The 18,181-nt window shown below is 48.2% G+C and overlaps 1 protein-coding gene across 2 annotated transcripts in view; it reads left to right on the top strand.

Annotated features, from left to right (window-relative positions):
• The window catches only part of Tmem132c (transmembrane protein 132C), a 328,815-nt gene that overhangs the window by 215,417 nt on the left and 95,217 nt on the right, over nt 1–18,181 (top strand). For both annotated transcript variants that reach the window (NM_001431836.1, XM_087579030.1), the window contains 1 exon segment: nt 8,733–8,879. In NM_001431836.1, coding sequence (NP_001418765.1) covers nt 8,733–8,879 — 147 coding nt within the window.

The following is an 18,181-nucleotide window of genomic DNA, read 5'->3' as shown; positions in this document are numbered from 1 at the left end:
TGAACCCAGGGCCTTGCGTTTGCTAGGCAAGCGCTCTACCATTGAGCTAAATCCCCAACCCTGTGGGTCATTTTTTTAAAAGAGAGGTAGTGAAGGGGATTTGTCAGGAGCTGTGAGGAGAGTTAGAGGGGGAGAAATGGAAGGATATGATCGGGTATGAAATTCTTAAGAATAAATTTAAACAGCTATTTTTAAAATATTTATTTATTGTTTTAATTTTTTCATTTTAACCAATTCATTATTTTATTTAATTTACACCCAGACTGCAGTTTCCCCTCCCTACTCTCCTCCCAGTCCTCCCTCCCTACCTCCCCTGCCCATTCAGTCCTCCTTCCTTACTCTTCAGAAAAGGGGAGGACACCCGTGGATATCAACCAGCCAGCCCTTGGCATATCAAGTTGCAGGAAGACTAGATGCATCCTCTACTTTTGAGACCAGAAGAGGAAGCTCAGTAGGGGAAAAGGGTCCCAAAGTCAGGCAACGGAGTCAGAGTCACCCCCTGCTCCCACTGCTAGGAGTCCTACATGAAGACCAAGCTACACAACTGTTGCATATGTGTAGAGGGCCTAGGTCAGTCCCTTGCAGGCTCCTGGTTCAGTCTCTGTGATCCCCAGTGGGCTCAGGTTGGCTGATTCTGTGGGTTTTCTTATGGTGTCCTTGACCCTTCTCGCTCCTTCAATCCCTTCTCCCCCTTTTCTGTAGGATTCCTCAAGCTCTGCCTAATATTTGGCTGTGGGTCTCTGCATCTATAATTTAAAGGACGAAAGTCAGGGATAACTCAGTAGCACAAGTAGACAGACCTCCAGATTCATAGAAATGAGGTAAATTAATGGGTGCCTGAAAACGTATCCGTTTCAGGAGAAATGGAAGAGACGCCATTCATAGAGGCGAGAAAGAAGCAAGAGTTGGAAGACCAATGCTCTGTGGGACTTTTTTTTTTTTTTTTGATGAGTTTAAGCCAATCGTGCAAACATTCTCTTCGTTTTAATTTAATTTTAATTTGCAGTGTTCTCGTTCTGCGAGATGATTTGATTCTGAAAGAGCGATAATGGGGAAATAATTGTGTTGCTTAGTAAATCTTCCCAGCATGCCCTTTAATCTGTAACTTGGCCTCATTCCACTGGACGGATGTAGGAGGGATGGGCTACCAAGTAAGGCTCAGAAGTCTGCCTATGAGACACAAGATGGAGGTAAGAAAGGCGGTGACAGGGTCAAAGATCAAGGGTCAGGGGTTGGGATGGGGGTTATATAAATGAGAATTTTCAGCATGGGTTATTAGATTGTGATCCCATGTTGAGGGAGAGTGGGTATGGGACTCTGAGAACGTATTTGTGTATAAACTATCCTCTGATGCAGACCAAGTCAGCTTGGTCCCATGGTGTGACAGTTAATGGCCAGCAAGGAACACTCGCACACGTGAGGCAAAGTCACTACCGATGAGCTTCAGTCCAAACCTGTTTTACATCCTTTTAAGATTTATAGTACATATTTATTATATACAAGTGAGTGCAGTACCCATTGAGGCCACAAGAGGGCGAAAGATCCCTCGAATCTGGAGTTACTGGTAGCTGCCTGGTGTGGGTACTGGGAATAAATACTGAGTCTTCTGCAAGATTAGTACATGTTCTTTACCACTAAGCCAGCTCTTTACCTCTTTGTAAGAGAGTGTGTGTGTGTGTGTGTGTGTGTGTGTGTGTGTGAGAGAGAGAGAGAGAGAGAGAGAGAGAGAGAGAGAGAGAATATGAATGAATGAATGAATGAATGAATGAATGACTGTCTCTCCAAGTTGTCCAGGCTGGCTTTGAACTCCTTCTGTAGCCCAGGCAGCTTATGATCTTCCCACCTCAGCCTCCCAGGTCCCTGAGATTATATGCTATACCCCAAGGCCCAGTTCCTTTTTGAAACTCATTCAATCCTTAGTGTATATGGTTTGCAGTTGGATCTAGATTTGGTCGAACCACTAGCTTGCAAAATGCTAAAACTCTCCCCTCCAGCGGGTGCCTGTTCCGTGCTGTTTAGCCTGAGCTGTGAGGAGTAAGCCTGCTGAAGCCGTGCATGCTAATGAGCCTCCTATACCAGAGTCTGCCAGGGAGATGGGGGACCCACTGCTAAGGACCTGAAGCAATGGAGCTTTAACAGAGCCAGGAGCCCTGCTGACTCCAGCCCCAGCTTTGCCTCAGAGATGGAAAGACCTGCTGATAAAGAAGTCAACTCAAGATAGACGCGAATCCTGGGGCAGCCACAGGCAATGGCCCAAAGAACCAACAGTGGATAAGCTTATCAAGGCTTAGTAGGAAATGCCTCTGGCTGTACCTGTTTTCACCTGATAGGCGGGGAGCACGAGTTCAGACAGGCTGGCTGGCTGAGTCATTGATTCCACGGGCAGGGGAAAGAGCCTGGGTTCAGTGGCTCCGTGCACACACGTGTGCATGTCTGTGTGCACACACATGTGTGTAGGTGCACACACAGGTGCACATAGGACACATATAATTCATGCATACATGTGCATGCACACTTACCAGTGTGCACACATACAGCACACATGCCTACATAATGCATATGTGACCATCTGTACACACACAGATGTACTGGCTTCTTTGGGGACACGCAGGCATGACCAGGGGACATTTCATGTCTTGGAACAAGGCTCAGACTCCTCAGTTTCTCCATCTTTGGTCTCGATGCAATCCTGGACAGTCTACCCCATCGGGCAATTTAAGGAAGATCAAAGAAGCTGGCAGAGTTGGTGAGGGAGTAGGTCCTAGCTTGGGGAAGGACCCTATCCCCACCCAGAACACTCAGCACCAGCTCAGAGCATGGCAGGTTGTGTAGGGTGACTGGGTTCATGGGGCTCCCAGTGAGAGACGGAGAGTGGAGAAGCAGCCCCACTGCTGAGACAAACCATGACCCTGTATGAGCATGCTCGATGAGATCGTATTCCGCAAAGCCATGCCGAGGGTGCCTGTAATCCCAGCACTTGAGAAGCTGAGGCAGGAGGATTGCTGAAAGTTGCAGGCTAGCTTGGACTGTAGGCTGAGATGCTGTCTTGAAAAGAAGGGAAGGGAAAGGGAGGGAAGGAAAGAGAAAGAGAAAGAGAAAGAGAAAGAGAAAGAGAAAGAGAAAGAGAAAGAGAGAGGGGAGGAAAAAAGGGAAGAAAAAATTGTCTGTAGCAAGCTGGAGTCAACAAGAGTCTGCATTTTAGAATCTTACATATTGCTTCATGCCAGAGAGTGTGAGCATGCTAGCGGCCAGACATATTAACTTATAAGATCTTGGAATACGTTTTTCTTATTGGTACTGTCACATATTCATTCCAGTGTGCGTTCACATAACATTTTTTATTACTCTGTAGGTAACCACACAGGGTTCCTTGGTGAAATGACTTCTATAGCAAGCAGGGGGATCATTGATCTAAAGAAAAGTATCAAGTAAATGCGGTCAACGGCATATGTGATGCACCAGCAAATGGAGGGTGGGACCTGAGTGCCTTTGCCTACATGCAGAGAGCCTGGAGGAGGCTGTGTGTGTGTAGGAGAAAGAGAGGGGGAGAGAGGGAGAGGGGGAGGGAGGGAGGGATGGAGGGAGGGAGGGAGGGAGAGAGAGAGACCGACCAACAGACAGACAGACAGACCTTCCCTAGGCACTGGCCCCTGACACCCTGACGCCCTGCTTAACCATCATGAGTTTACTGAGCTCAAAAAGCTGTGGGGACACTGGCACCAATTCATGGGCACAGGCACCCGGTCCTTCTTAACGTTCTGAACTATTGAAACCCCACAGCCAGCTCCCCCATCCCAGCCTGTCAGCTTCACAGGATCTCTTCTGGGTTAGTGGCTGGCTGTGGGTATGAACTCACTCTCTGCCCTGCAGAGAGGGCAGTGTGTGTGTTGCAAAGGGCTCCCCTTCTCTCCTCAGCTGCCACTAGGTGTGAGGAGCAAGAGGTGACAGCACCTGGAGCCAGGCTGGGGAAAGCTCTGACTGATGAGACGCTCAGATTCGAAACGGTTGTCTCTGCCTTGGCATGGCTGTTGCCGTACATCTCCTGGGAGCCAGGCTGGATGAGCAGCAGCAGTGCTGTCTTGCTTCTCTCCTCACGTGCTGGCACCTGTGCTGGTTCTCTGGGGGAGGCCGTGCCATAGTGACCACGTGTGAGTATATGACATCTTTCGAATGTCTTCTCTTCAGCTACAGAGGGAAGGAAAACAAAGCTGATGTCCCATGTTGGGGGTGGGGGGTAATAGCAAAAGCTGTGATGGTTCGTGTTGTCAACTTGGCAGGATTGCTCACTTAGGAGGCAGACCTCTGGGCATGCCCGTAAGGTTACTGCTAGACTAGGTTAACTGATGGAGGGCGGCCTGCTCTGAAGGTGAGCGACACTAGCCCGTGTTCTGCATACCAAGGAGAGAGCGGCTGAGCATCTGTGTTTTGCACTCTCTGCTTCCTGACTGGGCACGCAGTGTGACCAGCTGCCTCAGGCTCCAGCCACAATGGACTGTACCCTCAAACTGTAAGCCAAGTACACCCTTCCCTTAAATGGGTGTCGTTGGATAGTCAGCCCCAGCAATGAGAAACTAGCTAATCTCGAAAGTCATCTGGCCTTTCTTCCTGGTGAGTGACAGCCATGTTTACCCATACACACATGTAGATTCTCTTGCTGTGACCTTTGCTCTGACCCTCTGCTTTATGAGGATGCTAGATATTCAGATCCGGCCCACCTTTATGACTGCATTTTAACTTGGTTATGTCCACAATGACCCTTTACCCCTTTTGCATGTGTGTGTGCATAGTGATTACGTGTTTATGCATGTTTTTGTATGTGCCTGGACATATGTGTGTGGGTATCTGTGCATGTGTGTGCACATGCATGCGAAAGCCAGAGGCTGGTATCAACTCGCTCCATCTCTCATCTTATTCACTGAGATAAGGGTCTTTCAATCAAACCCAGAGCTCACCAATAATGGCTAGTCTTGCTAGCCCTCTTGCTCTGAAGATCTACATACCACACCCCGGTCTCAGCCTTCCCAGACTGGAGTTGTGAGAGGTGCCCACACCCACCTAGTATTTACATGGGTTTCTTTGGATCCATGCTCCAGTCCTCATGCTTGCGTGGCAAGAGTTTTTACAGCTTAATCATCATATCAGCCCACCACCACCACCACAAGACCCTTTATGAATGAGACCACACCCTGAGGGTCCAGGGCTAGGACTCCAACATATGCTAAACGAGGTGGGCAGTGCACTCCATGACTATATGCTTGTACCTTCTGACATACTCTCTAGGTTTAAAATCTGGCTACCCGGGGTCCAAGACTGAGTGGTACCCGAAAACGCCCTCAAGCCTCACAAGAGGTTCATGCATCCCAGCAGAACCCAGCAGCTTCAGGAGAAAGCGTTTCACAGGGAGGTTACAAATGACCAGAGGGAGATACCTCCGGGTTGGAAATTAGCCTCCCGGTGTTCAAAATGTGTACCGAGCATTGATTTTTCTCTAAGAGCATTTAATCACCTCTTACTACATATTGGGAAAAGATAGCTATTGTTTTTAACCAGCTAGAACTGAGCGAGATCGCTGGCTGGGAACATGCAGGATGGATGTTTGCGCTCTGCATGGGCACCTATGGTGAGGCTGCATGTGTCACCAAGGTGAGGCCCACAGCTGGATCATATCCTGAGACACCCCAGCACCCAGCCTGTGCTGAGAAGCACTGAATTCAGCACAGGCTTCATAAATAACAAATGATATCTTGGAACGTCAGTGGCCAGCAAAAGAAGTCCCATAAATCAAGGCATATGGGACCAGGACACACCCTATGCCTGGGGCAAAGAAGCACAGGCAGGTGATTGGAGCTGGGCTCTCCATTCCCAGTCTGCTATGGCTTTAGTCCACACACCCATGGAGGAAAAGCCAGCCTCTATCTGGTCACTTCACCTTCACTTTTTACCTAGATGCTGGGTGTCCCCAAAGATGAGTCACTCATTTTTTTCATCTCCAGTGCTGGCTCTACTTGCAAATTTTCAGTTCTCAAATTCAGGCTGCCGTCTCCCCTGCTCAGTCCATGGAATAGATCAAAATACCCATTGTTCCCACCAAAGAAAGAGATCTATGTTCACAAGAAACCCTTACAGCTCTTGGCCTTCCCCGCCTCAAGCTCGCCAGCTCTCTCGGGTATGGAACTACCCATCACCTAGACCACCAGGGTTTTTCAAGTTCGCATGAACTATAGTGGGGAGAAATGATTGTGGCTTCGTTAAAATCTGGACTCTCAAGTGAAGTTCAGATGCAACCAAAACCGTTTTCCAGATGACTCACGTGGCATGAAGCCTTTCTTCGTAGCAACAGAGACAGGTGCCAAGACCCCGGACACTCAAGAGTGGCCGTACCTCTGCTAGGAAGGAGGGGGCTGCCCCATGCTAGTGTGCCTTTAAATATTGTCCATCAAGTGCATCCTCCTCTCTTTCAACTTGTCCTTTGCACAATGACTTAATACAAAACTAAAAGTACACTTATGTGTGTGTGTAAGCATGTGTGTGTATGTGTGAGCATGTGTGTGTGTATGTGTGAGCATGTGTGTGTGCATGCAAGGGCATGCGTTGTGTGCATGTGAGTGTGTGTGTGTGTGTGTGTGTGTGTGTGTGTACCTCTTGGATTCCCTGGAGCTAGAGTTACAAGCAGTTAGGAGCTACCATATGGGTACTGGGAATTGAACCTGGGTTCTCTACAAGAGCAGTCCACGCTCTTAACCACCGAGCCACCTCTCCAGTGCTGCATTTTATTGTTTTTTCTCTCGGTTTCATCCTCATTCCCAAACTCTTCTCTTAGTGGTCACATCTCGGGACAAACTCATTGAGATCACAGACGTCATTAGGAATCTCACTGTCTGCCGTTAGACTCGCTGTAGGCTGAAATCCTGCCTCCTTGGGGGAGAAATCTAAGAAACTTACCTGGCTTGGAAAGCTAGAAAGATAGGAGCGTCATAGCTGGTTCCCAGGTTTATAAAGCGCAAACGCATCTGTCGAAGAGGGGGCTCTTGAATGGAGCTGCCTGCAAGGTGTGCTGGGAGCTCTCCAGGCATGCAGCCCTCATGAATCATCACCCACAGTGTGGGGGGAGGGGTGACCACAGTTGCCTTTGAGTCACAGATGGTCCTGTCAATCACCCCAGTGCACTCACGAGCACAGAGTCTTTTCTTTGTCACGGTTACCCCATCTGGGGTGAACAGACTTCTCTTCGAGTTTCTGTGAGAAGTCACAGAGCATTGCTGCTGGGAGCCTCTTAGGCCATCTGTGTACTGGGTGTCTGTCTCTCTGTTGAAGTCTGGACCTTGCTCCCTGTATCCCACCTCCTCTATGGCTGGCTGGAGCACCTCCCCTGTGGTTTCCCAAGCATGGGCGTAGAGGGTCAATGTTTGGAAGACTAATGTGATGGGGGACTTTAAATCTGTAAGTGGCTGGGCACAGAGCTCAGGTTGGAAGTCACTTCTGCTTAGACTATCTCAGTCGCATCCACGAGGCTGTCACGGACTCCGATTCCATTCTGATGCTTGACTCTTGTCCTAGTTTCTCTTCTGTATCTGTGACAAAGCACCCCGATCGAAAGCAACTTTTCGAGAAAAAAAAAAAATAAAAGGTGAATGTGACTTACAATCCCAAGTCACAGTCATGTGATTTATAATCCCAAATCATAATCTACCCTTGAAGGAACTCAAGGCAGGAACTTGATAGCAGCCCAGCTGTACCCTTCTACACATGACCAAGGTGCTCACTTCACAGACAAAGAATCATGACGGGGGCGGTGCTGGCTGTGGGCTGGCAGGCTCATGCTCAGCCACCTTTTCTTAGGTAACTCAGGACCCCCTGTGTAGGGAATGGTGCTTTCCACAGTGGGCTGGGCTCTCCCATGACAACTAATAAGCACAGTCCCACAGGTCAATCTGATCCTTCCAGTTCTCAACTGAGGCTCCTGGATGACTCCAGGTTGCTCAGTTGACAGCTAAAGATAACCCGGACAATGCTTTTTGCTAAGGCTTCCTTCTGTGCACCCAGTGTTTTATGTGCACTGGTCATATGGCCTGTTATCGACCATTGTACATAAAATCATCCAGTCGCTTCTAGTCTGAAAATGCCTGCTCTTTTACAAGTTTCTTGACCTACTGGGTTCTCCACCACCGCACTGTTAAATTTCCACGTCGCTTTCTAAGTTATTCCTTCCTATGTCTTCGTTTGCTTGGCTTTTACTTCTTACCCAAGTATTTCTTTAAACTCCATGCTTAGGGGCTAGAGAGACGGCTCAGGGGTTAAGAGCGCTAGCTGCTCTTGTAGAGGACCCTGAGTTGGTTCAGCTTCCAGCATCCACATAGTGGTTCACAGCACTTGTAACTCCAGCTCCAGGGGATCTGATGCCCCCTTCTGGCCTCCATGAGCACTGCACCCATGTGTATTACCACATACAAACTTCTTACCAGTAAACGATTTCTTTACCTTCTTGGTAGATCTACATGCCTGGAATCACATAAAAAAAAAAAAAAAAAAAAACTCGTGTGCAATTTAGAGAATGCCCTAGGATGTTCCAGCAAGTTCCATGATCCCTTGGCCTTGGGGAGTGGATCCCTTCCACCTCCATGTGTGGTCCTAGCAGGGACATAGCCCCATGCACTTTGATAGCAGCGTCTGCGTGGGACCTCTGAACTCTCAAATCTAATGTTGTGACCCTTTGTCTCTCCTTCCATCTACAGAGCCAAGGTAAAGAAGGGGGTGAACATTCTGACTGCACAGACCAGTGAGCCTCGGCAGTGGGATGTGAGGCAAGAGGTGGGCAACGGAGGGAAACACACCACCACCTCCGTGTCCTGCCAGCGCCTGGGCCCTGGGGCACGAAATAGGTGAGTTACCCCTCCAGGACACTCTGGTTTTGCATGGAGCTTTGTCTGGCTTCATGGCTGCTCCACAGACCATTGCTGGTCCAGATGTTAAACCCCAGGCCTAATGCCCACGGGAGTACCGGGTGGCCAATGATGCATGTCAGCACGTGTAGGCTCCACCCATGTGATCTTTGAGCATTGGAACAGAAATGACATCACCCCTACGTTGTCACCTGAACTCATTTCTGTGGGCTTGTCCCTCCTTGGCTTATCAGAGGATGCTGTGGCGAAATGCTCCCTCTACACACAGATTTGATTAGTCATCGGTGAGAATGAATGCAGGGAAGGTGGTGATAAACTGTGAGGGGAAGAGGAGTTTAACCAGAGACTCTCCATAGACACTGTGGATCACCCCTAAAATAGAGTTGTTTTATGGCTATGAAAAACACCACACTGACTGCTTTGGAAAACAAAATTCAAGTCACTTGAAGGCGTCCCGCTACTCGCTGCTAAGATATAGGCTTATCTCCTTCCAGGGTCTCATATATAAAATCTCCAAGCGCAGAAAATCCATAGTAAGTTTAATTATCTCAGAGGTTTGGGATCATAATATCCACCGTGAGTTTTAAGAGGGCTTTTGTTTTCTTTTCCATAGGAAACATTTCATTTTGACTTTAAGTACTTCCTTAAAACAATGATAACAGCTATGTAATATTTCACCACACGCCTTTGACCTAACGCGAGTAAACTGACTGTGGTTTCTGAGAATCAAGTTTCCTTCCAGCTTTGATTCTCCTAGATAACGCTGACCAGTGAGTTTCCTCCCCCCCCCCCAAAATCTCTCTCTACTACCCATGGGAAACAGAAAATTGAAATGACTTTTCTAGCTTGGGTTTCTGTTGCCACGATAAGCAACACGACCAAAGCAAACCTAGAAAGGAGAAGGTTTTCGGCTTACAGGCTACAGTCCATTAGTGAGAGAAGTCAGGGAAAGAACTCAAACATGGCCGGAACCTGAAGGCAGGAGCTGATGCAAAGGCCGTGGAGGGATGCTGCTTACTGGCTTGCTCCCCAAGCTTGCTCAACCTGCTTCTTAAAGTATCCAGGGCCACTTTGACCAGATGTAGTACCACCTATAATGAACTGGAATCTCCCAAATTAGTCATCAGTCAAGAAAATGTCCCCACAGGTAGCCAGTCTAAAACAAGCAATCTCTCAACTGAAGTTTCCTCTTTCCAAGTGATTCTGGATTATGTCAAGTTGACGATAATTGCCCAACATAATGAACCCTCTGCCTCATTGTGATGGTTTCTATATGCTCAGCCCAGGGAGTGGAACTATTAGAGGGTATGGCCCTGTTGGAGTAGGTGTGTCACTATGGGTGAGACCCTCATCCTAGCTGCCTGAAAGCCAGTCTTCTAGTAGCCTTCAGATGAAGATGTAGAACTCTCAGCTCCTCCTGCACCATGCCTGCCTGGATGCTGCCATGTTCCCACCTTGATGATAATGGACTGAACCTCTGAGCCTGTAAGCCAGCCCCAATTAAATGTTGTCCTTACAAGAGTTGCCTTGGTCATGGTGTCTGTTCACAGCAGTAAAACCCTAAGACACTCATCATGCATATTGTGTTTGATCCTGTCTTAGTGACTGCTGGTGAAAGAGTTAAATCATTATGAAATCATCATTCATATCTAGAAGAATGGCTTCCTGCTAATCTGTAGGGTAAGAAGAAATGGGAAGGACAGAAGGGAAGGATATTGCGGTGAGAGGGGGCATGCTCAGAGTGCATTGTATGCTTGATGCAAATGGTTTTGAGTGTTTAAGGAAGATGGTGCTCACATCAGTAGCCTGATAGCATTCAGATGGGTTCAAATATGTCCTTAAGAGACTTTCAGACCGACTTGCATGCATCCTAACTCAAAGCAGTGCTGACTTGTCTGCTATCGCTTAAGAAAAGAATTGCTTCGCCAACCTGAGTGACATAGAATTCTCTTATTAAAAATTGAAACCCTTTCTAAATTTGGCACCCCAGCTGTTTCTCTGGCACATTCAGTTTTTGCTTAGGTCAGGAAAAACACAGCCACAAAAGTTGACAGGTTCCCAAGAGCTGTCCACAGGTAGATGGATCTGACTGTCAGCAAGGCTGGCTTTTCCAGGGTCGAAGTTTCAATTTTTGAATGGCGGGTGTCAATCATACATACGAATGGAGTGCTTTGTGATATTTCCTTGTATGCACAGAGTGTGCAGTCTGATTTGTTTGGTTTTTCCGCCAGAATTGTGTTCCCTTGTCTGGGCTCTCTAGACCTGTTCTCTCAGTGTGGTTTCCTGAAGAAACTTAGATTTAGAAAAGAAAGGTTCAGTTATGGGACATGTCTTAGTTGACCCTTAAAATGGTGCCACTTTTTGGTGTCCTAAATCACATGGGTTGATCAAAGAAAAAGGGTCTCTCAAGAGTGAGTTAACGTGTTGCTGGCAACAGGGAGATCCAGCCTCTGTGGACTGTATTGAACAGCCACCCAAAAACAAATTTAATAATTGTTACACAGAAGTTGCATTTTGGGTAAAACAGGTTCCTTGTACAAAAGCCCCTGTTCTAATCTATGTGTTTCCTGAAGGAAGGCACCACACCTTAGCAACTGCAGTCCTTGTGGTCTGTGTTTTGCAGTACCCAATAACATAAGACATTCCGGGTGTGCCAGGACTGTCTTATGACCAAAGTCATGCACAAGCTGCAAAGCCTCTTCAGAAAAATAACTGTAGGGTAACAGAAAACAATCCATTTTCTACAATGATTTCTTCGAGGTCAAAGAAAACAACTATTTCATTCTAATGTTTACCCTACATACATTGATTTCTACCAGATTCCCGATGCAGCCATTATACAGAAAACTTCTCCACTTTGTTTATGGCTACCCTACTCTTAATGCATGGAAGTCTCTATAGAATCCTCCTTTAACACCCAACCATGAAAGACAGCCGTCATGGTGAACAGCCTGGTTTCTGCCTCTGCCACAGCCATCTCCGTGGTGACTGGTGACCCCTGGAAGAATTGTTGAGTACATCTCAATGTCTCTGTCTTTGACCTGGGGATAGGAGTTAGGAGAATGGCCAGAAAGAAATGTATGTCTGGTCCCTTAGTTATAAGGGAGGTCAGAAGACAAATAAAGTCTTGCCCATTGGATTTATGTAAAATATAACGACCATAGACATTTAAGTAAATGAAGGCAGGCTTGTTAGCTAGCAGATAGTGAACTTATATAGGTAAATAGTTCTTTGGGTCAGACACAGACTGAGAACCCATGAAAGGGAGATGGGACATTTATAGAAAACTCTGAAGAGACATGCAGTCAGCATGTGTATTCCGGGGCTTCTGAGAACCCTGTCTGGAGGCCGCTATGTACCTGGTTTTCCTAGTTTGTTTCTTCAGAGGGATTTTGTTTTAAATTATTTTTAATTATGTGAAAAGGGTGCTTCACATCTGTATCTGGTACCCACAGAGGCCAGAAAAGGGTGTCCGATCCCCTGGGACTGTAGTTACAGGTGGGTGTGAGTCATCAAGTGGGGGCCAAGTCCTCTGTAAGAGCAGTCAGTGCCTGTGACGACTGAACTATCTCTTCAGACCTTCCCTGAGTGGCTTAGACAGAATGCTGGGCTTCATTTTCAGGACAGCTTCCTTTTAGTTTTATTCTTGACAGGTGTACTGCCACCAGCCTGACTCTGGGTGATCACAAGCAGGTGTATGTGGTGGAGGGGACCTGGCTGTGCCTGCTTGCTCTCAGTTTCCCTGAGTGAGGTCTTAGAAAGTTATTCGCCTCCTTCCGTACCCTTGCTGTGGAAGAGCCAATATCACCAGTGTGCCCAAACACCCATCCCAGTCAGTGACAGCCGGGACCTCACAATAGCTGTCACTCAGCCACAGGGACAGTGTTTCTACATCAGGGCCTAGCACAGACCATGAGACAGCCACCTGCTGTGGGGGAGCCTAGTCATCTGTGCTACAGTGGCATGCGTCACCTTTCACACCCATCCCTTGCTTGGACACTCACGAGGCCCTGTGAGGCTCTCCACTCTGTGCTGGGTAGGTACCCCTGAGTCACACCTGATCTCAAGGACCCAGGGTGTGTGGAGCTCTTGAGCCAGCTCCTGGCGGATCACACAAAGCATTGGATTTGTCATCACTGTACAACAAATCAACACAGGACATAGACCTTAAGGCAGTATGCAGTATGCTTTTTGAAATATGTATTGGTATGTGTGTGTGCGTGCATGCATGCATGTGTGTGTGTGTGTTTGTGTGTGTGTGTGTGTGTGTGTGTGTGTGTGTGTGTCTAAGTCAGAAGATGACCTTGACTCTTGTTCCTCACGTACCATCCACCTTGTTTATGACCGTGTTTCTCAGTGGCCAAGTAGCTGATTGGACAGTGAGCTCCAGGTCCTTCTGTCTTCTTGTCCCCAATGCTGGGATGTCAAGCACATGCCTACCCCATTTCCCCCATGGCTCCTGGGGATCAAACCTACTTTATCAACTGAGTCACCTCCTAGCCCCAGCAGAATATCCTTATAGCCTCTGAGTATCTGCATACCCTACAAGAAGCTTCTGCTTCAAGTCTCAAGGCAGGCATCCATCCAAATGCAGTTCAGGGTCTAAAGGATCGTGTGGAGGGGCTTGCAGGGAAGGACCCTTGTCTCTGCTCATTGAGCTTGTCCTGGTTTGACTTTTTGTGAACTTGGCACAAGCCAGGGGCAGGGTCATCTGAGAAGAGAGAACGTCAGTTAAGAAAACGCCTCATCAGAGTGGCTCGTGGACCAGCCTTTTAGGACAAGGGGAGATGTGGCCTCTGTCACCCATTCTGCCTCTACGTTGTCTTGGGTCTTCTTTTCCTATTGCTGGAAAATGTCACCTGCAATGCAGTGCCTTAAAATGACTTAAGGACATCGTCTGAGAGTTCTCGAGTTCAGAATACAAGTGACTTCCCTGGGAGTTGATGCGGGCAAGTAGTTCAAGAGCTCCTGGGAGAGCCCCTCTCCTTGTCTTTGGGAACCTGTAATCCTGTCCTCAGGAATCGTGGCTGACCCTCACACCCACAGAGCCAGCCTCAGCCAGCCATCTCTCTTCTGAGCTGCCATATATAGTTTCTGTTTTATAAGCAGGTCTCCAAGTCAACTACCTTCTACCTTGACCTCCAAACTCTTCGTGATGTCATCCGAACCCCCCACTAAGCAATCCAGGGTAAACCCTCCTAACAACCCCCAAACCCAGCTCAAAGCCCTTAGCTCCACTTTACCTACAGAGCTGCTTGCCCTGCTTAGCATTCACAGAGACTTGCATGGAACTTCCTCCTGTGACTGGCTCACAATCCCTGAGTCATGCTAGAGTCATGAGATCCTGGGGCAGGGGTCTATGCTCAGGTCAACTGCATCAGCATCCATAGCCTTAGCAGAGAAGCTCCCCAGACCTCTGAGGAAGACTGACAGTTATAGCTCTCCCATGCCTGAAGCTTCCCCGGGCATGGGCACGGGAGCTGGCCTCCCTGCCAACCGGGAAGAAGCAGACAGCCCTTATCAGGATATGTGTACCAAGCATTCTTGCTTCAAGGACAACCTCAGTCAATTATCTAAGGATTCTATTGGCACAGACCCCCGCCCCCATCTTCGTGATTTGTGGCTGCCTGCAGGAGCCTCTCTGTGGGATGCTGGCTGGTGGCAGTTGGAGACACGGAGAGTGCTTTGCGTCTTGCCTTTGGCTCTTGCAGTGTCCCTCGTGAGTGTCAGCAATTAGGCGAGCTGCCCGTTGGAGCAGTGGAAGCTGCAGCTGTATTTCTAGAACTCACTTACATCCCAGAGTTCTGGCTTATAAGAGAGGATTTGCTGGGGCTACTGGGGCTAAGGAGAGGGCCCATCAGCAGAGGGCTTGCTGTGTGGACATGGAGGGCTCGAGTTCAGTCCCCTCAAACCCATGTAAAGAGTCAAAGATGGTGGCCTGCTCTTATAATTCCAGGCTTCCTGAGGCTTCCTGGCCGGTCAGCCTACCTAGACTTGTTTGGGGAGCCCATGCCAGTGAGAGACTCATGCTTGAAAAGCAAGATGGACCCAGTGATATGGCATTATGGGTAAAGACACTTTGTGCCAAGCCTGACGACCTAGGTTTAAGACCCAGAATTCAATGATAGAAGAAAAGAAGGGATCCCCTACTAACTGTACACACACACACACACACACACACACACACACACACACACACACACACACACAGAGAGAGAGAGACAGAGAGACAGAGAGAGAGACAGAGAGAGACAGAGAGAGAGACAGAGAGACAGAGAGAGACAGAGACAAAGTCAGAAACAGAAAGACAGACTGACAGAGACAGAGAGAAACAGAAACAGAGAGACAGTCAAAAACACAGAGTCAAAAACAGAGACAGACTGACTGACTGACTGACTGACTGACTGACTGACTGGAGGTTGACTCTGGGAACCTGTCCCAAATATGAACCCATCGCTGACACGTGACAGGCCACACACCTCTGGTCAGCTTACGATGAGGCTTGGTGGTGTTCAAGTGAAGAAGGGATATCTGTGGCGACTTACTGAGGGCTGCTCCTTCCATGTTCTCTGCATGTCCAGTCCTCTCCCGTCTACAAGAGGGCTCTACCATGACAGTTCATGCTGAGTCAAAGTTGGATTTAGTGCATCCACTCTCATCAGGTTGTGGTCCCCCCCAGGATCTCCTTTAGACTTAACTACTTCCATGAATATCTGGTTTCCGAATACAGTCACGGCAGGGTAGGGGCTTCAGTATGGGAATGGGGTTGGGGGGAGGTGTCACAATCTAGTTTCCAGCAATCTAGTTGTCTTCACTGTCGTGATAGAATCGCAGCTCCCATCCGGACAGACCACACCAGGCCAATGCAGTTCCTCATGAGAGAGGTTTATTGCAGGGGAAGGGGACCAAAGGGGGTGACGGAGACAAAGAGGGAAAGAGAGAGAAGAAGCAGTGAAGGTCAAGAAGGGTCTGCCTTTTATTTAGGCTGTGGTAAAGGTGGGAGGTAAACCAAATGGACACTGGCAATGTATGGTGATTGCCATAGCAACAGATGCGCGGGTCCCTGTCGCCTATGGATGACGTCACCATCATCCCTGGGTTCAGGGGCCAACGATAAAGCCAGTTCCTGATACCAACATTCACATTCTATAGTTCTTTCATTAGGGCTTGGCTCTAGACTGAAGGGTCCCTTTGGCCTACTCTTGCAGATCACTGGAAGAAGCCTGGGGCTTTTTCTTCCTCCATTGCCCTACCTGTGACACAGGTCAGGGGTGGAGTGCGGAAAGACCAGCTCTGTCACACTTGGACAGCACCAAACATTTCTGGACACTGGAGTATACTCCCCGCATGAGCAGGCTGGAAGCTGGGATTTTAGAACAGCCCTTGCTGGACCTCTTTGCTGTGTTGGGATCATTTTCTTCTCTCTTGCTTCCTATTTTCTCCCCAGGGCAGGGAAAGAAATTTCCTTGTTAATTCCAACACTTTCAAATGACTCCCCACCCCAGAGCTTGCTTCTGGGCAACCCAGCCAGAGACTCAGAATCAAAAGACCCCCCCCCCACTGCCTCCCCTAGGGAAAAGTGGCCTCTCAGACAAAATGTTGAGAAAGAAAGCTTGCTCACAAAACTTACAAAGATAGCATAGAGGACTCTCTCCCTAACTCAAAACCTTCCCCCAAGGAACTGTAGCATTCGGGAACTCAAAGCCAGAATTCCCCAGACCCAGGAAGATAGGTTGTACCAGGGCTACACACGCATCTGAGAGTATTCTATTTACTCTATGGATGGATCCCTGTCCCCCACGCCATTTTTCTTTTTCATCTTCAGCATCTCTGCTCTTAGGTAAGGTCCGCTAACAGCCTATAAGGAAATCTTTCCTACTTAGAGTGCGAGGCCAATACAGCAGTTAACACTTGGTCCAACTCTTTCCCCGTCAGAGCCATGTGGCTCTGTGAGCCAGGCTTGAGGGAGAGACCATTGTGGCTGTAGTGGAAAGACTAAGGGTATGGGTGTGGGCAGACAGCAGTGGACTTGAATCAGAACTCACTCTCCTGCCCCTTTCTGCATTCTTGCCTTTAGAAACATCCTGCATTTTACCTTTCATCTCCCTTCCCTGTTCTGAGCCTTTGTTCAGACCTCAGCGTCCAGGAGAGTCCTGCCTAAGCAGCTAGTGATCAATTAGGCAAGTGCTTTCTCTGACCTGGGAGAATGACCTCCAGGTAGCAGAAAGAAAGAGAGAAGCTGGCTCCCCTGGACTCCGGTGTAGAATTTTCCTCTGAAAAGTGCTTTTGCCCTGAGCACTCCCGGAACCATCTTTTACAAACCCACTCTTCAGGGGCCCAAGATTGTTCTTGACTGGGATGGGCACTCCCTAAAATGAACTGGGCTCAGTTGCTGGAAGGTATAACCCCTGAGGTCATGATCCAGCTGGCACCTGCTCTGGGTCACAGACGCCAGCTGCAGGAATCCTGACCCAGCCATGCACCTGTTCCCAGTCGAACACGCTGACATAATGCAGCTTGCATCTGCACTTGAAGTTTCCTTTTAGGCTTGGCTATTAAAGCACGGCTGTTAAAAGCTGTCTCCCAAGCAAGCATGGCACCTTAAAAACACTCACTTGAGCCATAGGATACTCTGTGTATTTCCCAGCATTCTGCAGCATGCAGGACAGGCCCCTGCGTATTCCCTGGGGTCCGGCATTTTAGAAAATGCACACATTGTCTCACTAAATCTTTCTGACAGCCGCCACCACCGAAGTCACGTGGCCAGGCAGGTAGATAAAGAATGAAGGTGCTTAGAAGGAACGGGCACCCAAATGGAATGTTTAAGTAAGTGACTGAGAGTGTTTTTCTTTCAAAATCTGGCGTTTACAAACGATCCGAGGAGGGAATGCCTCAGCTGTGCAACTAAAAGGAATCAGATACAAATATAATCAAACAATAAAAATCAGGGCCGGAGAGATGGCTTGGTGGTCTAAAGTGCTTGCTTCTCTTGTAGACGACCAGGGTTCAATTCCCAGTGCCCACGTGGCAGCTCACAATTGCCTGTAACTCAAGCACCAAGGGATCTGACTCACTCTTCTGGCCTCCGTGTTCTCCTGGATACACAGGAGACATATATCTGCACACAGCAACATATATACATGTATAATTAAAAAATAAATCTTAAAGGAAGTAAATCCCTTATTTAAAAATAATAAAATATAAAAACTGTGTTGTGGTCCAATTTGAGGGTGCTAGCAGCAGAAAGTCATATACTTGCCCTGAGAGACAGAGACAGAGAA

This window comes from Rattus norvegicus, chromosome 12 (assembly GCF_021556685.1).
Source record: "Rattus norvegicus strain SHRSP/BbbUtx chromosome 12, alternate assembly SHRSP_T2T, whole genome shotgun sequence".
Classification (NCBI taxonomy): domain Eukaryota; kingdom Metazoa; phylum Chordata; class Mammalia; order Rodentia; family Muridae; genus Rattus; species Rattus norvegicus.
Note: the sequence above shows the minus strand (reverse complement) of the source record. Positions and strands in the feature narration are given on the sequence as shown.